This window comes from Sinocyclocheilus anshuiensis, unplaced genomic scaffold (assembly GCF_001515605.1).
Source record: "Sinocyclocheilus anshuiensis isolate Anshui unplaced genomic scaffold, SAMN03320099.WGS_v1.1 scaffold1151, whole genome shotgun sequence".
NCBI classification, from domain to species: Eukaryota; Metazoa; Chordata; class Actinopteri; order Cypriniformes; family Cyprinidae; genus Sinocyclocheilus; species Sinocyclocheilus anshuiensis.
This window is the reverse complement of record NW_015548202.1, coordinates 909,464-924,447: the sequence shown is the minus strand read 5'-3', so window position 1 is coordinate 924,447 and position 14,984 is coordinate 909,464. Positions and strand designations below refer to the sequence as shown.

The following is a 14,984-nucleotide window of genomic DNA, read 5'->3' as shown; positions in this document are numbered from 1 at the left end:
TATATATATACATTTTAATTTAAGAAATTTAATTTATTTCTTAATATTTATAAATAATAATTAATTGATTGATAATTAATTTGATTTAGGGATGAAATACAGAATATATTAAGCCAGCACTGAAAATAAGAAATTATAATTTGCATAATGAAATTTTTGCCTATTTTAAGATTTAAGACCATTACGATTGAATTATTGCCTATTCACAAAAATGTAGTTAATTATTATGCTTTTGTATTGTGATTATGGTTATTTTCATAAGAAAAAAATTAAAACACTTAAATGATATTACAATTTGCTGATTTGAATGCTAAATGCTAGAATTAATTTGACTTATTTTAAATGTTTATTACAGTATGAGAATTACTTTTTTATATTACAGTAATCAGAATTTGATCCTAAAAATAGATTTGTTATGAAAAAAACTGCACAATGCAAAAAAACCTTAATGATCCTAAAATAGCTCTTTACGCAAATATAACATTCTTTTTTGCTGTTAATTGTGGGATGAAATCCTGAATAAATTCAGCTAACAGTGATTTCTCAAAGCTCTGCTGTGACGTTGCAGATGCAGATTTCAATGTATTTTACGTCACAGCCGTGTCTCTAGAATACACCTCTATCAGTGGATTACAGCAGACGGCGTGTGGGAAAGCGAACGCGACTGCTTTTAAACGTGTATTTCAGTGCCAGTGACTTCACACGAACCAACGACTCACAAAAACACAGACAATAGCAAACCGAAGAGTTCACGACTACAGCACGAGCGCAAACAAAAACCATTCCTATGATACACGATATCACGATACGATTCCAGTCATTCAGTACGAACGAGGATTCTGCGATTCTAAATAAAGTCAGCGAGGGATCTTTCTCTGATTTAGACCAAACGAGTCAAATGTGTGTTTATATAGCTGGAATGATAAAACAGCTTCAGCGAATCAACCGGAGAGAAAACTAAAATAAAACTCATATTTGCTTCGCCTGAGCAAAACCTCGCTTGACCTTCAAGCACAAAAACACGTTTTAGTGCCCTGCAGTCCTTTATCATCTTCATAAATAGTCAAAAGAGAACAAAACTTCAAACGCTTTAAATAAACAGAGGAATGAAAGGAAGAGTGTAAACCAGTTGACAGCTCAGCTGGGAAGGTCAAAGGTCACGCGACCCCTGACCCCCGACCCCTCAGACCATGAAGCGGTGCTCCTTGCCGTCATGGGCCATGAGGATGACGTTGCGGTTGGAGGTCCAGATGAGGCGGGCCAGTTTGAGGGCGTTCTGGGATCCGGGCGACGCCGGCTGGACCGGAGGAACCTGATAGGTTTTGATGCAGCGCAGCTGAGGAGCCGAGTTCAACATCCCGATGCTGCCTAACAGAGACGTGTTCATCTGAGACAGAGACAGAGAGACGCACAGCCATGAATGAAGACCTGCACTCAGTACTATATATATATATATATATATATATATAGGCCTATGAAGCAGGGCAACAACTCCATAAATGCAGCTATGCCCTAAAATTCAAGATATTGGGGCAAAAATGCTCCTGTATGAGTTTTTGTCTCATATTTCTATCACACGAGCAGCGAGAGCAACAGGCCTATCACACGAGTGCTGTTTATGCCCAAATACCACAAGTGCAAATGTGGGGAAAAAGGGAAAAAAAACTTTAAAGGGATAGTTCACCCAAAAAAAGGTAATTATGTCATAATTTACTCAAACCTGAATGACTGGGAACATAGAAGAAGGTATTTTGAAGACTGTTGGTAACAAAGCTGTTTTGGTTACCAATGACCTTCATTGCATGAATGAAAAAAAAAAAAGAAACATTTGAGATGTTTCTCAAATTATCTTCTTTTATGTTCCACAGTTCATGTTGGGCCGTTGTAGCCTAATCGTTACATTTGATGTTGAATCAAATAAAATATTTCTTTCTAAAGTTACTATTTGTAATGTCTCCTTAATACTTTCTCATTTAACACAAAAATAGCTTTAAATAATCTTTTGGGCATATTTTCACAGCCAAATGTAATTTGCGATTAATTAGATTAATTAATCAACACATCATGTAATTAATTAGATTAAAATTTTGAATCGACTTACAGCCCTAATATATATACATCAGGTTTCTGCATCATTCAGAACAGAAGTGAAAATGCCTTTACACTTCAATTCAGCTCCTGAAAACAGGAAACAGGTTGCAATCTAGGTGCAAAATTGGAATTGGAATTTGAATGTAAGTAGGATTAAAACAATTTGAACTTCAAATTCAATTTTTTTTCTAGAAAAGCAATAATTGTCAAGACAAACTTTAAATGTTAGCTAGATAAACCCTTGTTTGAAAAAATGTTTAAAAAGCCTTGACATTTATAGGTTTATAGGATGGATGGATGAATAGAACAATGGAGGATGGATGGAACAATGGATGAAGGATGGATGGATGGATGGATAGATAGAAATATGGATAGATGGATAGAATGATGGATGAATGGATAGAACAACAGATGATGGATGGATGGATAGAATGATGGATGGAAGGATGGATAGAATGATGGATGGAAGGATGGATGGATGAATGGATGATTGATATAATAATGGATGATGGATAGATCGATGGATATAATAATGGATGATGGATGGATGGATGATGGATAGAATAATGGATGGAACAATGGATGGATGGATGGACAGAACAATGGATGAAGGATGAATGGATGGATGGATAGAAATATGGATAGATGGATAGAATGATGGATGAATGGATAGAACAACAGATGATGGATGGATAGAATGATGGATGGAAGGATGGATGATTGATATAATAATGGATGATGGATAGATCGATGGATAGAGTAATGGATGATGGATGGAATTATGGATGGATGGATGATGGATAGAATAATGGATGGATGAATGGATGGAACAATGGATGAATGGATGGATAGAATAATGAATGACGGATGGATGGATAGAAAGATGGATAGAATGAATGATTGATGGATGGATGGATAGAAAGATGAATGGATGATGGATGGATAGAATGATGGATGGATGACAGAAAGATGGACAGAATGAATGATTGATGGATGGATAGAAAGAAGAATAGAATGAAGGATGGATGATAGAAAGATGCATAGAATGAATGATTGATGGACAGAATGATGGATGGATGGATAGAATAATGGATGTATGATAGAAAGATGGATAGAATGAATGATTGACGGATGGATAGAATGATGAATGGATGGATAGAAAGATGGATATAATGATGGATGGATGGACGGATAGAATGATGGATGGATAGCTAGAAAGATGGATGGATGGATAGAAAGATGCATAGAATGAATGATTGATGGATAGAATGATGGATGGATGGATAGAATAATGGATGTATGATAGAAAGATGGATAGAATGAATGATTGATGGATGATAGAAAGATGGATAGAATGATGGATGGATGGATAGAAAGATGGATATAATGATGGATGGATGGACGGATAGAATGATGGATGGATAGATAGAAAGATGGATAGAACGATGAATGGATGGATAGAATGATGGTTGGATGATAGAAAGATGGATGGATGGATGGACGGATGGATGGATGGATGATAGAAAGATGGATAGAATGATGGATGGATAGAAAGCTGGATGGATGGATGGATAGATAGAATGATGGATGGATGGATAGAATGATGGTTGGATGGATAGAAAAATGGATGGATGGATAGAAAGATGGATGGATGACAAAGATGGATAGAATGGATATAATGATGGTTGGATGGATAGAATGATAGATGGATGACAGAAAGATGGATATAATGATGGATGGACGGATAGAATGATGGATGGATAGATAGAAAGATGGATAGAATGATGAATGGATGGATGGATAGAAAGATGGATAGAATGATGGATGGATGATGGATAGAATGATGGTTGGATGATAGAAAGATGGATGGATGGATGGATAGAAAGATGGATAGAATGATGGATGGATGGATAGAATAATGGATAGAATGATGGTTGGATGGATAGAAAGATGGATGGATGATAGAAAGATGGATAGAATGATGGATGGATGGATAGAAAGATAGATAGAATGATGGTTGGATGGATAGAATGATAGATGGATGACAGAAAGATGGATAGAATGATGGATGGATAAAAAGATGGATGGATGATAGAAAGACGGATAGAATGATGTATGGATGGATAGAATGATGGATGGATGATGGATAGAATGATGGTTGGATCATAGAAAGATGGATGGATAGAAAGATGGATAGAATGATGGATGGATGGATAGAATAATGGATAGAATGATGGTTGGATGGATAGAAAGATGGATGGATGTGGAATGGATAGAAAGATAGAATGATGGTTGGATGGATAGAATGATAGATGGATGACAGAAAGATGGATAGAATGATGGTTGGATGGATAGAATAATGGATAGAATGATGGTTGGATGGATAGAATGATGGATGGATGACAAAGATGGATAGAATGATGGTTGGATGGATAGAAAGATGGATGGATGATAGAAAGATGGATAGAATGATGGATGGACGGATGGATGGATGATAGAATGATGGATAGAATGATGGTTGGATGGATAGAATGATGGATGGATGACAGAAAGATGGATAGAATGGTGGATAGAAAGATAGATAGAATGATGGATGGATGGATAGAATGATGGATGGATAGAAAGCTGGATGGATGGATGGATAGAATGATGGTTGGATGGATAGAATGATAGATGGATGACAGAAAGATGATAGAATGATGGTTGGATGGATAAAAAGATGGATGGATGATAGAAAGATGGATAGAATGATGGATGGATGACAAAGATGGATAGAATGATGGTTGTATAATCTTTATTTTAGTTTTTTATTTATATTTACATTTATAATCACAATAGTATTTTTTATTTATATTTCCTATATTCTTTATATTTTTGATATTTGTATTGATTCTCTGACACTACATGCAACAAAAACAGACAAAAATCTGAACAAATTTGACAAATCTGAACATGAGATGGTGCCATGTAAGATAAGCGAAACACACACACAGGAAGCTCTAGAGTTCCAACACACTGAGTCAGTCAGTCTACACACACACGGTGCTCCAGAGAGGGTAGGGCTTCAGCGGTGTCAGACGGCCAGTCGCCCTCATCCCAGCCTGGGCGAGCGAGAGGCGGACGCCTGCAGACCCTGGAGGACTGGAGAATTCATTAGCACACACACACCATTCAGACGGCCCGGTTTAGCCTTACAGTAATGATACCATTAGCCTGGAAGACATTCTCACACACACACATACAGGAAGAGAAGAGGAGAGAAGACGACTCGACGGTGTTTCTGAAAGACCTGCTCAGGACAGACGCTCGCGGGACGCTCTGAGTCTCTGTTCAGACGACTGTCCAAAGATGTTTAAATAGATTCAGGTGAAGTACATCACATCTAACTGCAGGACACTGCTTCACATTTCATGCCAAATACCACCATAAAATAGACTACACTTCTAGTTCATTCATTTCTGAATTTTTATGTTATACTTTTATTTTTTACATTTACATTTCTATTTTTATATTTATATGTATATGTATATTTACATTTACATAATTTAACTTTACATTTATATTATGTATTATTTTTTTATAATACATTTATATTTTTATATTTATACTTGCATTTACATTAATATTAGTTTAGATTTACATTTATATCTATATTTACTTTTACATTATTTACCTTTACATTTATATTTTTATACTATTATATATTTTTTTAGATTTATATGTACATTTATATATTTTTTATTGCTATTTCTATTTATTTTTATATTTATATTAACTTTTTTATTTACTTATGTTTTTATATATATTATATTGGACCAGCTGGAGTTTGTTTATTAAGTGTTATATTATTTATAATTATATTTATATTATTTAGCCGCTCTCAGTCTCTAAATGACAAATTTTAAATCCTTTTTTTTCCCCCCTCAAACAAGGGTTTATCTAGCTGACATTTAAAGTTTATCTTGACCATTTTATGCTTTTCTAGTGAAAGAAAGTTATTTGAATTTCAAATTGTTTTAATTCTACTTCTTTACATTCAATTTTGCATCCTGTTTGCAACCATAAGTGACTCTTTGAATCTAGAGGTCAGAGGTCAGAGGTCTTCACCTGCCAGAAGGAGATGTGGCTGTCAGCGTTGGAGTAGGTGGCCAGATAACGCCCGTCCGGTGCGAAGGACACCGCCGTTATGGGTCCTTTATGTCCGTGAATATGCTGTGGAAATAAAAACAGGCACAGGTTTAGACAGCTATCTCTTATATCACTGCTCAAACATCTCGTTCATGCTCATCTCCTGTAAGAAAACCCCATCTCTTCCTGTTCCTGATGCTTCATGTTGAACTGTACTGAAAGAAAAGGCAGCGAGGTCAGCTGAAGAGTGTGTGTGTGTTAAGAGCTTTATGAGCCACTCTGAATCATGGGAGGGGGTCCTGCAGCTGCACTAGTGCATTGTGGGATTGAGACGGGTACCACTGTGAAGAGACTGCTGACATGCCTCAATAATAGTGTGATTTTCAAAATAAATATTAATAAACAAATAAATTCAAAAACTGTATGCAAACTTTAAATAAAATCAATATGTAATTGTAAAATATAAATATATTATAATTATATAGCAATCTATATTTCAATATTATATATTTACATATAAAATATAGAGCATAGTGACAGTATCGGATTATAAATTAATAATAACAATGTAACAAAAATACAAATATTGTAAATAAAATATTAAAACGAATATATAATTGTGTAATATAAATATATAATCACTATAAAATACATTATTATTATTATTGCTATATTTACAAGCAACATTACATAAACATCAACAAATACAAGCATTACAAATTAAAATAATAAAAAAACTAAATAGTATAATATAACATATATATTATCACTACAAAATACAACAATATATACTGTTTTATTCTTATTATCCGTATTATTCTTATGTTATAATTACTTAGAACATTACATGAAATCTGCCATAAATACAGTAAATGAAATAAATAATAAAATAAATATATAATTGTATACTATAAATATATTATCACTATATAATAAATCAATATTTATTTCAATATACTTAAAAACAATAAAATTAAAAACACAAATCACAAAAATAGCCTTACAGAAGAGTATAGTAACAGTAATGATTATCATATTCATAAACCAAGATATTTATTATAGATGTTATTCCAAGGCACCTTAAAGGCATCCATATTTACAGATCATCACCTGCGCAGCATTTAGCAACTTTTCTTTATTAATTCATTATAGTAGCATCATTTTATACCTATTTTATTAAGCAGTTATTGTCTTGATAATAGCATTATAAAACATTTTAATAAAGGCATTTTGGTCAGCTTTCTTGTCTAATTTAAGATGTTTTCATGACTAAATTCAGTGTTTTTCTGACCCTGAAAACCAGACCTTCAGATGAACAGACGATATTATCATAAAACACTGTGAACACAGTTTCTCGTCCCAGGACAGCAGAGCATCAGACGTCTGTATAAAGGCCTGTAAACGAGTGTTTGATTGAATCCGGCGCTGAAATGAACGGCGGCTGTGGGAATGATAAACAGCTGCTGGAACGCAATAATCTGTCCGACCCGTCAGAAAAAACCCTCATAACACAGCCATTAGATTAGAAAGAGACGCGCGGCGATATGAGAGCAGCACGCTAACACAATCTCTCACGATTAAAGATCAAACAGCCTCACCTGACCCGCGTCTGGAATCTAAATCTGACAGCAGAAATAAAGACATGGGACGCCAGAAATATTGGCCTGTCAGATCACGAAAGCTCACCGAAAACTTCAGCAGACAGAAAAACACAGGAAAATCAACTGTGAATGACTTTCTGTGTGCTTTCAAATCCACAAAGCAGGGTTATTATACTCAAAACTTAAACCACAACAAATACATAAATAAATAAATAAATAAATTCTGTTACTTGAAACTTAAATATTAGCTAAATATATATATAAAAAAATCTTATTTTATTTCAGCTACGTTCCTAATAATTAAAACAAAACAAACAAAAATTGTAATTACTATATGGACGTTTAAAAAACTAAACTAAACTAAACTAATAAAAATCACAAAAACAACAAAAATACTAAAACTGTTAATAAAATAAAAAATCTGTTAAAATAAAGTTTAACTTAACTATCAGCTATATATATATATATATAACATAATTTATTTTTTTAATCTTAAACGCATTTAATTTCAGCTACTTTCCAAATAACTAAAACTAAAAAAAATTGGGTAATTACTATATAGGCACATTAAAAAAAAAACTAATAAAAATCACAAAAACACAACAAAAATACTAAAACTGTAACTAAAATACTTTTTTTTTTAATTATAATAGTACCTCATTGATACTAAAGAGCACTGCCATGATAATACATGCACATGAAATAATGATTTTTAAAATAAAAAAAAAATAAAAAAAAATAAAAAAGACCAGGTGTCTGGGATAATGATCAATTATGCTGTAGATACCTAAAATAATATACCAAAAACTTCAAACTAATAATTAAATCATTTAACTAGGTTTCAGTTTCTTAAACGCAACAGCAGTGATTGTAATGCAGCTTCAAAATAAAGTGGTAAAGTTTGGATTAAGTTTAGGTTTTAGTCTTTGGTTATATGCAATTTAAACCCTAGTGTATCATATTTGATATGCATATTTCTCTAAAACCTGTTTCACACTCAATCTACTCCATCTCTTCTGTCATCTGATTGATAGTTTAGAGATTTTTAGTGTAATCCAACGTCCAGCTTCAGCTGCTGCTTCACGTGTCTTTCTGCTGTCAAATCTTGACTGATTTTTCTCAAGTAAACGTCAGAATAACTGCAGTAATATCTCCAGATGAACTCTTACTGGACTGAAGCAGCTCAGCTTTACTTGATTCTCCAGCAATCATGTTTTAGAGTCAAATCTGATCTTCAGGATCTTTTGAGGAGCGTTTGTTTCCAGAAGCTTTACTTTCACTGTTCCTCAGCGGAGGAATGATCTTCACAAGCCTCCAGAACATCTCACATCTTCTGAGGAGCGTTTATTTCTTCAGCTCTCAATCACTGCATTATATGTTTGGATCATTTCAATCTCATCTTATTATTGGAGATATAGAGTGACGACTGATATTTAGATCAGTGTATGTCAGTATCTACTCTACTGTTATAAACATCTCATTCATTTACATTACAAGCATCAGAATTTCATTATAGAAATATCAGCATCTTCAGCAAATTGCATATTTTGCTCAGTTTATACACTACATGGTTCAGGCTGAATTAACTGCAAAAGTTTCATGTGTGTCAATCAAACGATCACTTAATAAGCACAGAATAAGCTGCAGGGTGAAGCAGACTATATGATGAGACGACATTTATGAACTATATCCACCAACACACCAGAACAAACACATAGGAAGAGAAAATGTGCTGCATCAGGAAACACTGACAAAACACACACACACACACACACACACACACACACACATCTCTTCATTTGCAACAGCAGCATAAACTGTGTTGCATCAGTAACAACAGACTTTATTTAAACACACACACACACAAACAAACACACACACTCACACTCACACACAAAAAACACACACACACACACACACACACACACACACACACTCACACAAAACACACACTCACACAAAACACACACACTCACACACACTCACACAAAACACACACACACAATCACACAAAACACACACACATACATACTCACTCACATAAAACAACACACACACACGCACGCACACACTCTCACTCACACACACTTACACGCACACACTCTCGCTCACACACACTTACACGCACGCACACACACACACACACACACACACACACACACACAGACACACACACTTACACGCACACACTCTCGCTCACACACACTTACACTCACACACTCTCGCTCACACACACTTACACGCACGCACGCACACACACACACACACACACACACACACACTCAAACACAAAACACACAGCGTTTAATTAGTAAATGCAGGAGACGCCTGATGTCCGACTGACCACTTCACAGATCAAAAGGAAGGACAGATGGCTGTGCGGACCAGACACACACACACACACACACACACACTATGGAGCGTCCCCATGAACCACATATACAAGTAAGTGTGTGTTTTGTATTGTGAGTTGTAGTGTGTGTGTGTGTGAGACAGTTAGATTGGGTCTCACAGCTGAATTGATTGAAGGATTGATTTTAGGCTGTTTACAGTTCTCCAGATCAAATCTCTGTGAAATCGCTGTCTGGGGACCCAGCGATCAGATCATATGCACATCCCATAATGCTCTGGCCACGGAGACGGACATCACTGATCACATGATCTTCATCAGGTTTGAAACACAAACACTGATCTGAAGACAGTGACGTTCACAACCGTGGGTCCTCTGTGTCTGTGTGTGTGTGTGTGTGTGTGTGTGTGTGTGTGCGAGAGAGAGAGAGAGAACACACACACACACACACACACACACACACACACACAGACATTCTTTTACAAATGTTTTTGTAAAAGATGCCAGTAAAGACTTTTATAATGTCATAAAAGAATTTCTATTTCAAATAAATGCTGTTCTTTTGAACTTTCTATTCATCTTTGAATCCTGAAAAATAAAATGTATCACAGTTTCCACAAAAATATGGTGCAGCACAACTGATCAGCATATTAGAATGATTTCTGAAAATCATGTGACACTGAAGACTGGAGTAATGATTCTGAAAATTCAGCTGCGCATCACAGAAATAAATTACAGTTTAACAGATATTTACATAGAAAACAGCTGTTTTAAATTAGAATAATATTTCCCTATTTTACTGATTTTTACCACATTTCTGTTCAAATAAATGCAGCCTTGGTGAGCAGAAGAGACTCTTTAAAAAATCTCACCAACCCCAAACTTCTGAACAATAGTGTGTGTGTATGTATATATATATATATATATATATATATATAATACTACAATTTGTATAAATTCACATACATTTTTTTTAGAAAGTATTTTAATACCAAGAAAAAAAATGCAGTCAAGTCTGTCCACAGTTTTGACTGTGTGTCTAGGTCTGTCTCTTATCAACTCAACCCAGAGGCAGTGTGTTTCTCTGAGAGTATTACTGACACACACACACACACACACACACACACACACACGCCGATCATGTGACCCCCAGCTGTGACATCACGGTCAGCTGGGCTCGTGTTCACGATGCTGGACCGGATCGATCGCACAATCTCAGTCTCTGCAGGACAGCGCTTCCCATCATGCAGCAGGTGAGCACCCATCCACACTCGCCACAGAGACGCCGCTCGCTTACCTGGCATTTTCCAGTGCGAACGTCATAAAGGGCCACTGAACCCTGACGGGCACCGACAGCGATACGATAGCTGCGATCACAGTACGCCACCATATAAAACCTGCAGAGAGAGAGATGAGAGGAAACACACTGCATACTGATTCACAGACACTAGCTCACTCCTGCAGGAGACCATGTGCTCCACTTGACATAAATCAACTTCCGTTTAATCATCTCTCTTTTTTACTACATTCATGTAAATAAGAATGTTTTGAATCAACTTATTTTTCTACAAAATTATTTGTAAACCTTGAAATCTTAATTTAAAATTCATTTTAATTTTACTCTTTAGTTTATATTTTGTTATTAAATTAAAATTGTAGAATACAAAATTCAATCAAAAATGCAAAATAATTGTTTGTTATAACGGAGTCATAATAAATAATAATCAACAAGTAATACATAAATAAATAAATATTATTTTAATTATTTTATCACATTTTGTATTAATTTCAGTGTGATAAATCAACCACAATTTTAATGATAATATAATCAAATCATTACTTTTCTATAAAAATAATTTATAAATTATTTTAAGAATTTTAATTTAGTTTTATACAAAATAAAAATAATGAAGTAACTGTAAATTATTACGTTTATTAAGTAAAATTTTTCAATTATTGACATTTATTATTTAATGTAATTTTGTGTGATTAAATTACATTTTTAGTATCCAAATTTCAATCGTCAATCCAAAATGTATTTCCAAAATGAAATGAATTTTACCAAAATTAATTCTGTAGATATTTAATTAAAAATTCTAATTTTTAGCATAAAAAAAAATTTCATAATGTAAAAAAAAAAAAAAAAAAAAAAAAAAATTGTTTATTTATCATAAATAATAAACAACATGTAATCAGTAAATAAATAAATATTAAGATTATTTCATAAAAATTTGCATTAATTTTTTCACAAATTATTGAAAAACATAATGTTGCATACTTCATATACCTTATAAAGGTAGTATGCAAATGCAAAGGTTCAGCCTGTATAAGGACTTTAATCCATCAAATATGCATCAATCGCTGTCACCTGAGGTTTGACCTCTGACCCTTTGAGATCAATGAGCTGCTCGTTTGAGCTGTCATCAGTTTTATTAGTATATCAGTGTCCAATTAATAAAACGGCTTTGTTAGTAATAAGTGCTGGTGAGGCTAAAATCAAAAGTCACTGTTACTAATTACTTTGACCAGATTATAATAGATTTAACTTTTCTAACTACTCAATCTGAACATGAACTGCAATGCTAACTGCTTTACTCATTAGTTCATTTCTATCATCTTTACATGACAGTAAAATAACTTACCATATTTAATTTATAATTATAGCAGTTATATTATTAGATAGTTAAATTAACTAAAAATGAAACTATTTAAAAAGATTTTTGCTAACTGAAATAGTTGAAATAAAATAAAATAAATGAAAAATATTAGAAGAAAAACTAACTGAAATAAATTGAAGTACTAAAATTACTAATGTAAATCTGAAACTGAACTAAAACAAACTAAAACTGAAATACAAAATAAAAATAAATCAATGTAGAAATATAAAAAAACTAAAACTAATAAAAATGACAAAACCACATACAAAAATTACTAAAATCAATTTAGAAATATTTTTTAAAAAACAAAACAATAATTAAAATAACAAAACCATGTGAGAAAATGACAAAATAAATTAACTAAAAATAAAAAATAAAAAATGAAAAATTATATAAAAGAATAATAATATATAATATATTTGAATATATAAAAATAAAATGACAAAATTGCACAAGAAAATGACAAAAACTAAAATAAAAAATGAAAAATAAAATAAAATTAAAATGATATTACTGTAACGCATGTACACAGAAATTCATAAACACACACTGACCTGCAGATGGCTGGGAAACACTCAGACAGGCCTTTCTTCTTCACCAGAGAGCCTTCAATGCAGTACATGATGATGTCCATCACCTGCAGGACACAGTGTGTTTACATCTGCATGTGTTATGAGCTGCAGCAGTCAGCTGATTGACATTATTTGACACACTGGGCATGTTTCTGTTTGAAATGACTTGAGTTGTGCCGAGGATCATCGGCAGATATTGTGTGTAAGGTGATCTCTACTGTAGCTGTGTTAGCGGTTAGCGTGTGCTTGTGTACCTCCACCAGCAGGTCCACCACATCAGACGGCATTTTCTCGATGAGAATCTCCATGACGCGCAGGATTTCAGTTTTGGCACGAGCGAGAGTCGTGGTGTGAACGTTCTGCTGAGACTGAGAGCCCTGGGACTGCATCGCTGTGTGTCTGTGAACCTACACACACATACACACACACACACACACACGTTTGTTTCTGTGAATTGTGGGGACTTTCCATAGACTTCTATTACTTTTATACTGACCAAACAATATTTTCTATCCCCTAACCCAACCCTAACCCTAAACATACCCTTTACAGAAAACCTGTTTGCATTCTTACACTTTCAGATAAACATCATTTACTGTTTTTAATCATTTTTTTCCCTCATGGGGACCACAGGCCGGTCTCCACAATGTCAAAAATTTCAAGTTTTACTATCCTTGTGGGGACAGTTGGTCCTTACAATGTAGCATAAACAAGTACACACACACACACACACACACACACACACACCACATCAATGACAAACACAGACTTAAGGAGACTTTTCAGTGAGTTTTATGGTTTAATGCACATATCTGAGTTGTGAGAGTGTATAAATGTTTGTGCTGCTTGTGTATTTGTGCATAAAAGTATGTGTATTTTTGCATGTACCTTTCTTTCTTAGTGTCATTTTTTAAAGGGGTCATATGATGTTGCTAAAAAGAACATTATTTTGTGTATTTGGTGTAATGAAATGTGTTTATGCAGTTTAAGGTTCAAAAAACACATTATTTTCCACATACTGTACATTATTATTTCTCCTCTAAGCCCCGCCTTTCTGAAACGTGTTGATTTTTACAAAGCTCATCGGTCTGAAGAGTGAGTGAGTGAGTGAGTGAGTGCGTGAGTGTGTGAGTGAGTGAGTTTGTGTGTGTGTGTGTCACCTCTCGAGCGATGGTGGTGATGAAGGCAGGAGGTCTAGCGGTGGCAATCAGGGAGAGGGCATGCCGGGCCGATCGGGCCGAATCAGCGCCGGGGCTCAGAGGAAGACCCATTGAGATGCTAAACACACAAATATAGAGTCAAACCATTACACACACATTATAATGTGAGCCCGGGGTCAATGGAGTCACTCACACACATCACAGCACACACACACTGATCTACATCTGTGAGAGGCCCCTTGTTAACAAATCACCCCGTGTGTGTGTGTGTATGCATCAGGACACACGGAGCGACTCGTACATGAAGGCATGTGATCAAAGCGTGAGCCGTGACTTTAATATTCTCTGTGACACGCGTGTGCTAAAACACACTAACACACACACGACAGCCCAAACCCTGCTGACCGACGAGAGAGAGAGAGAGA

The 14,984-nt window shown here is 34.6% G+C and overlaps 1 protein-coding gene across 4 annotated transcripts in view; it reads right to left on the bottom strand.

Annotated features, from left to right (window-relative positions):
• Positions 1–84: 84 nt before the first annotated feature.
• The window catches only part of wdr7 (WD repeat domain 7), a 141,354-nt gene continuing 126,454 nt past the window's right edge, over positions 85–14,984 (bottom strand). For all 4 annotated transcript variants that reach the window (XM_016440090.1, XM_016440089.1, XM_016440087.1 and 1 more), the window contains 6 exons: positions 14,560–14,677; positions 13,654–13,806; positions 13,382–13,464; positions 11,468–11,567; positions 6,199–6,303; positions 85–1,387 (listed from right to left, as the gene is read on the bottom strand). In XM_016440090.1, the coding sequence (XP_016295576.1) occupies positions 1,184–1,387; positions 6,199–6,303; positions 11,468–11,567; positions 13,382–13,464; positions 13,654–13,806; positions 14,560–14,677 (763 nt within the window). In that variant the 3' untranslated portion in view covers positions 85–1,183. The remainder of the gene's footprint in view (positions 1,388–6,198; positions 6,304–11,467; positions 11,568–13,381; positions 13,465–13,653; positions 13,807–14,559; positions 14,678–14,984) is intronic.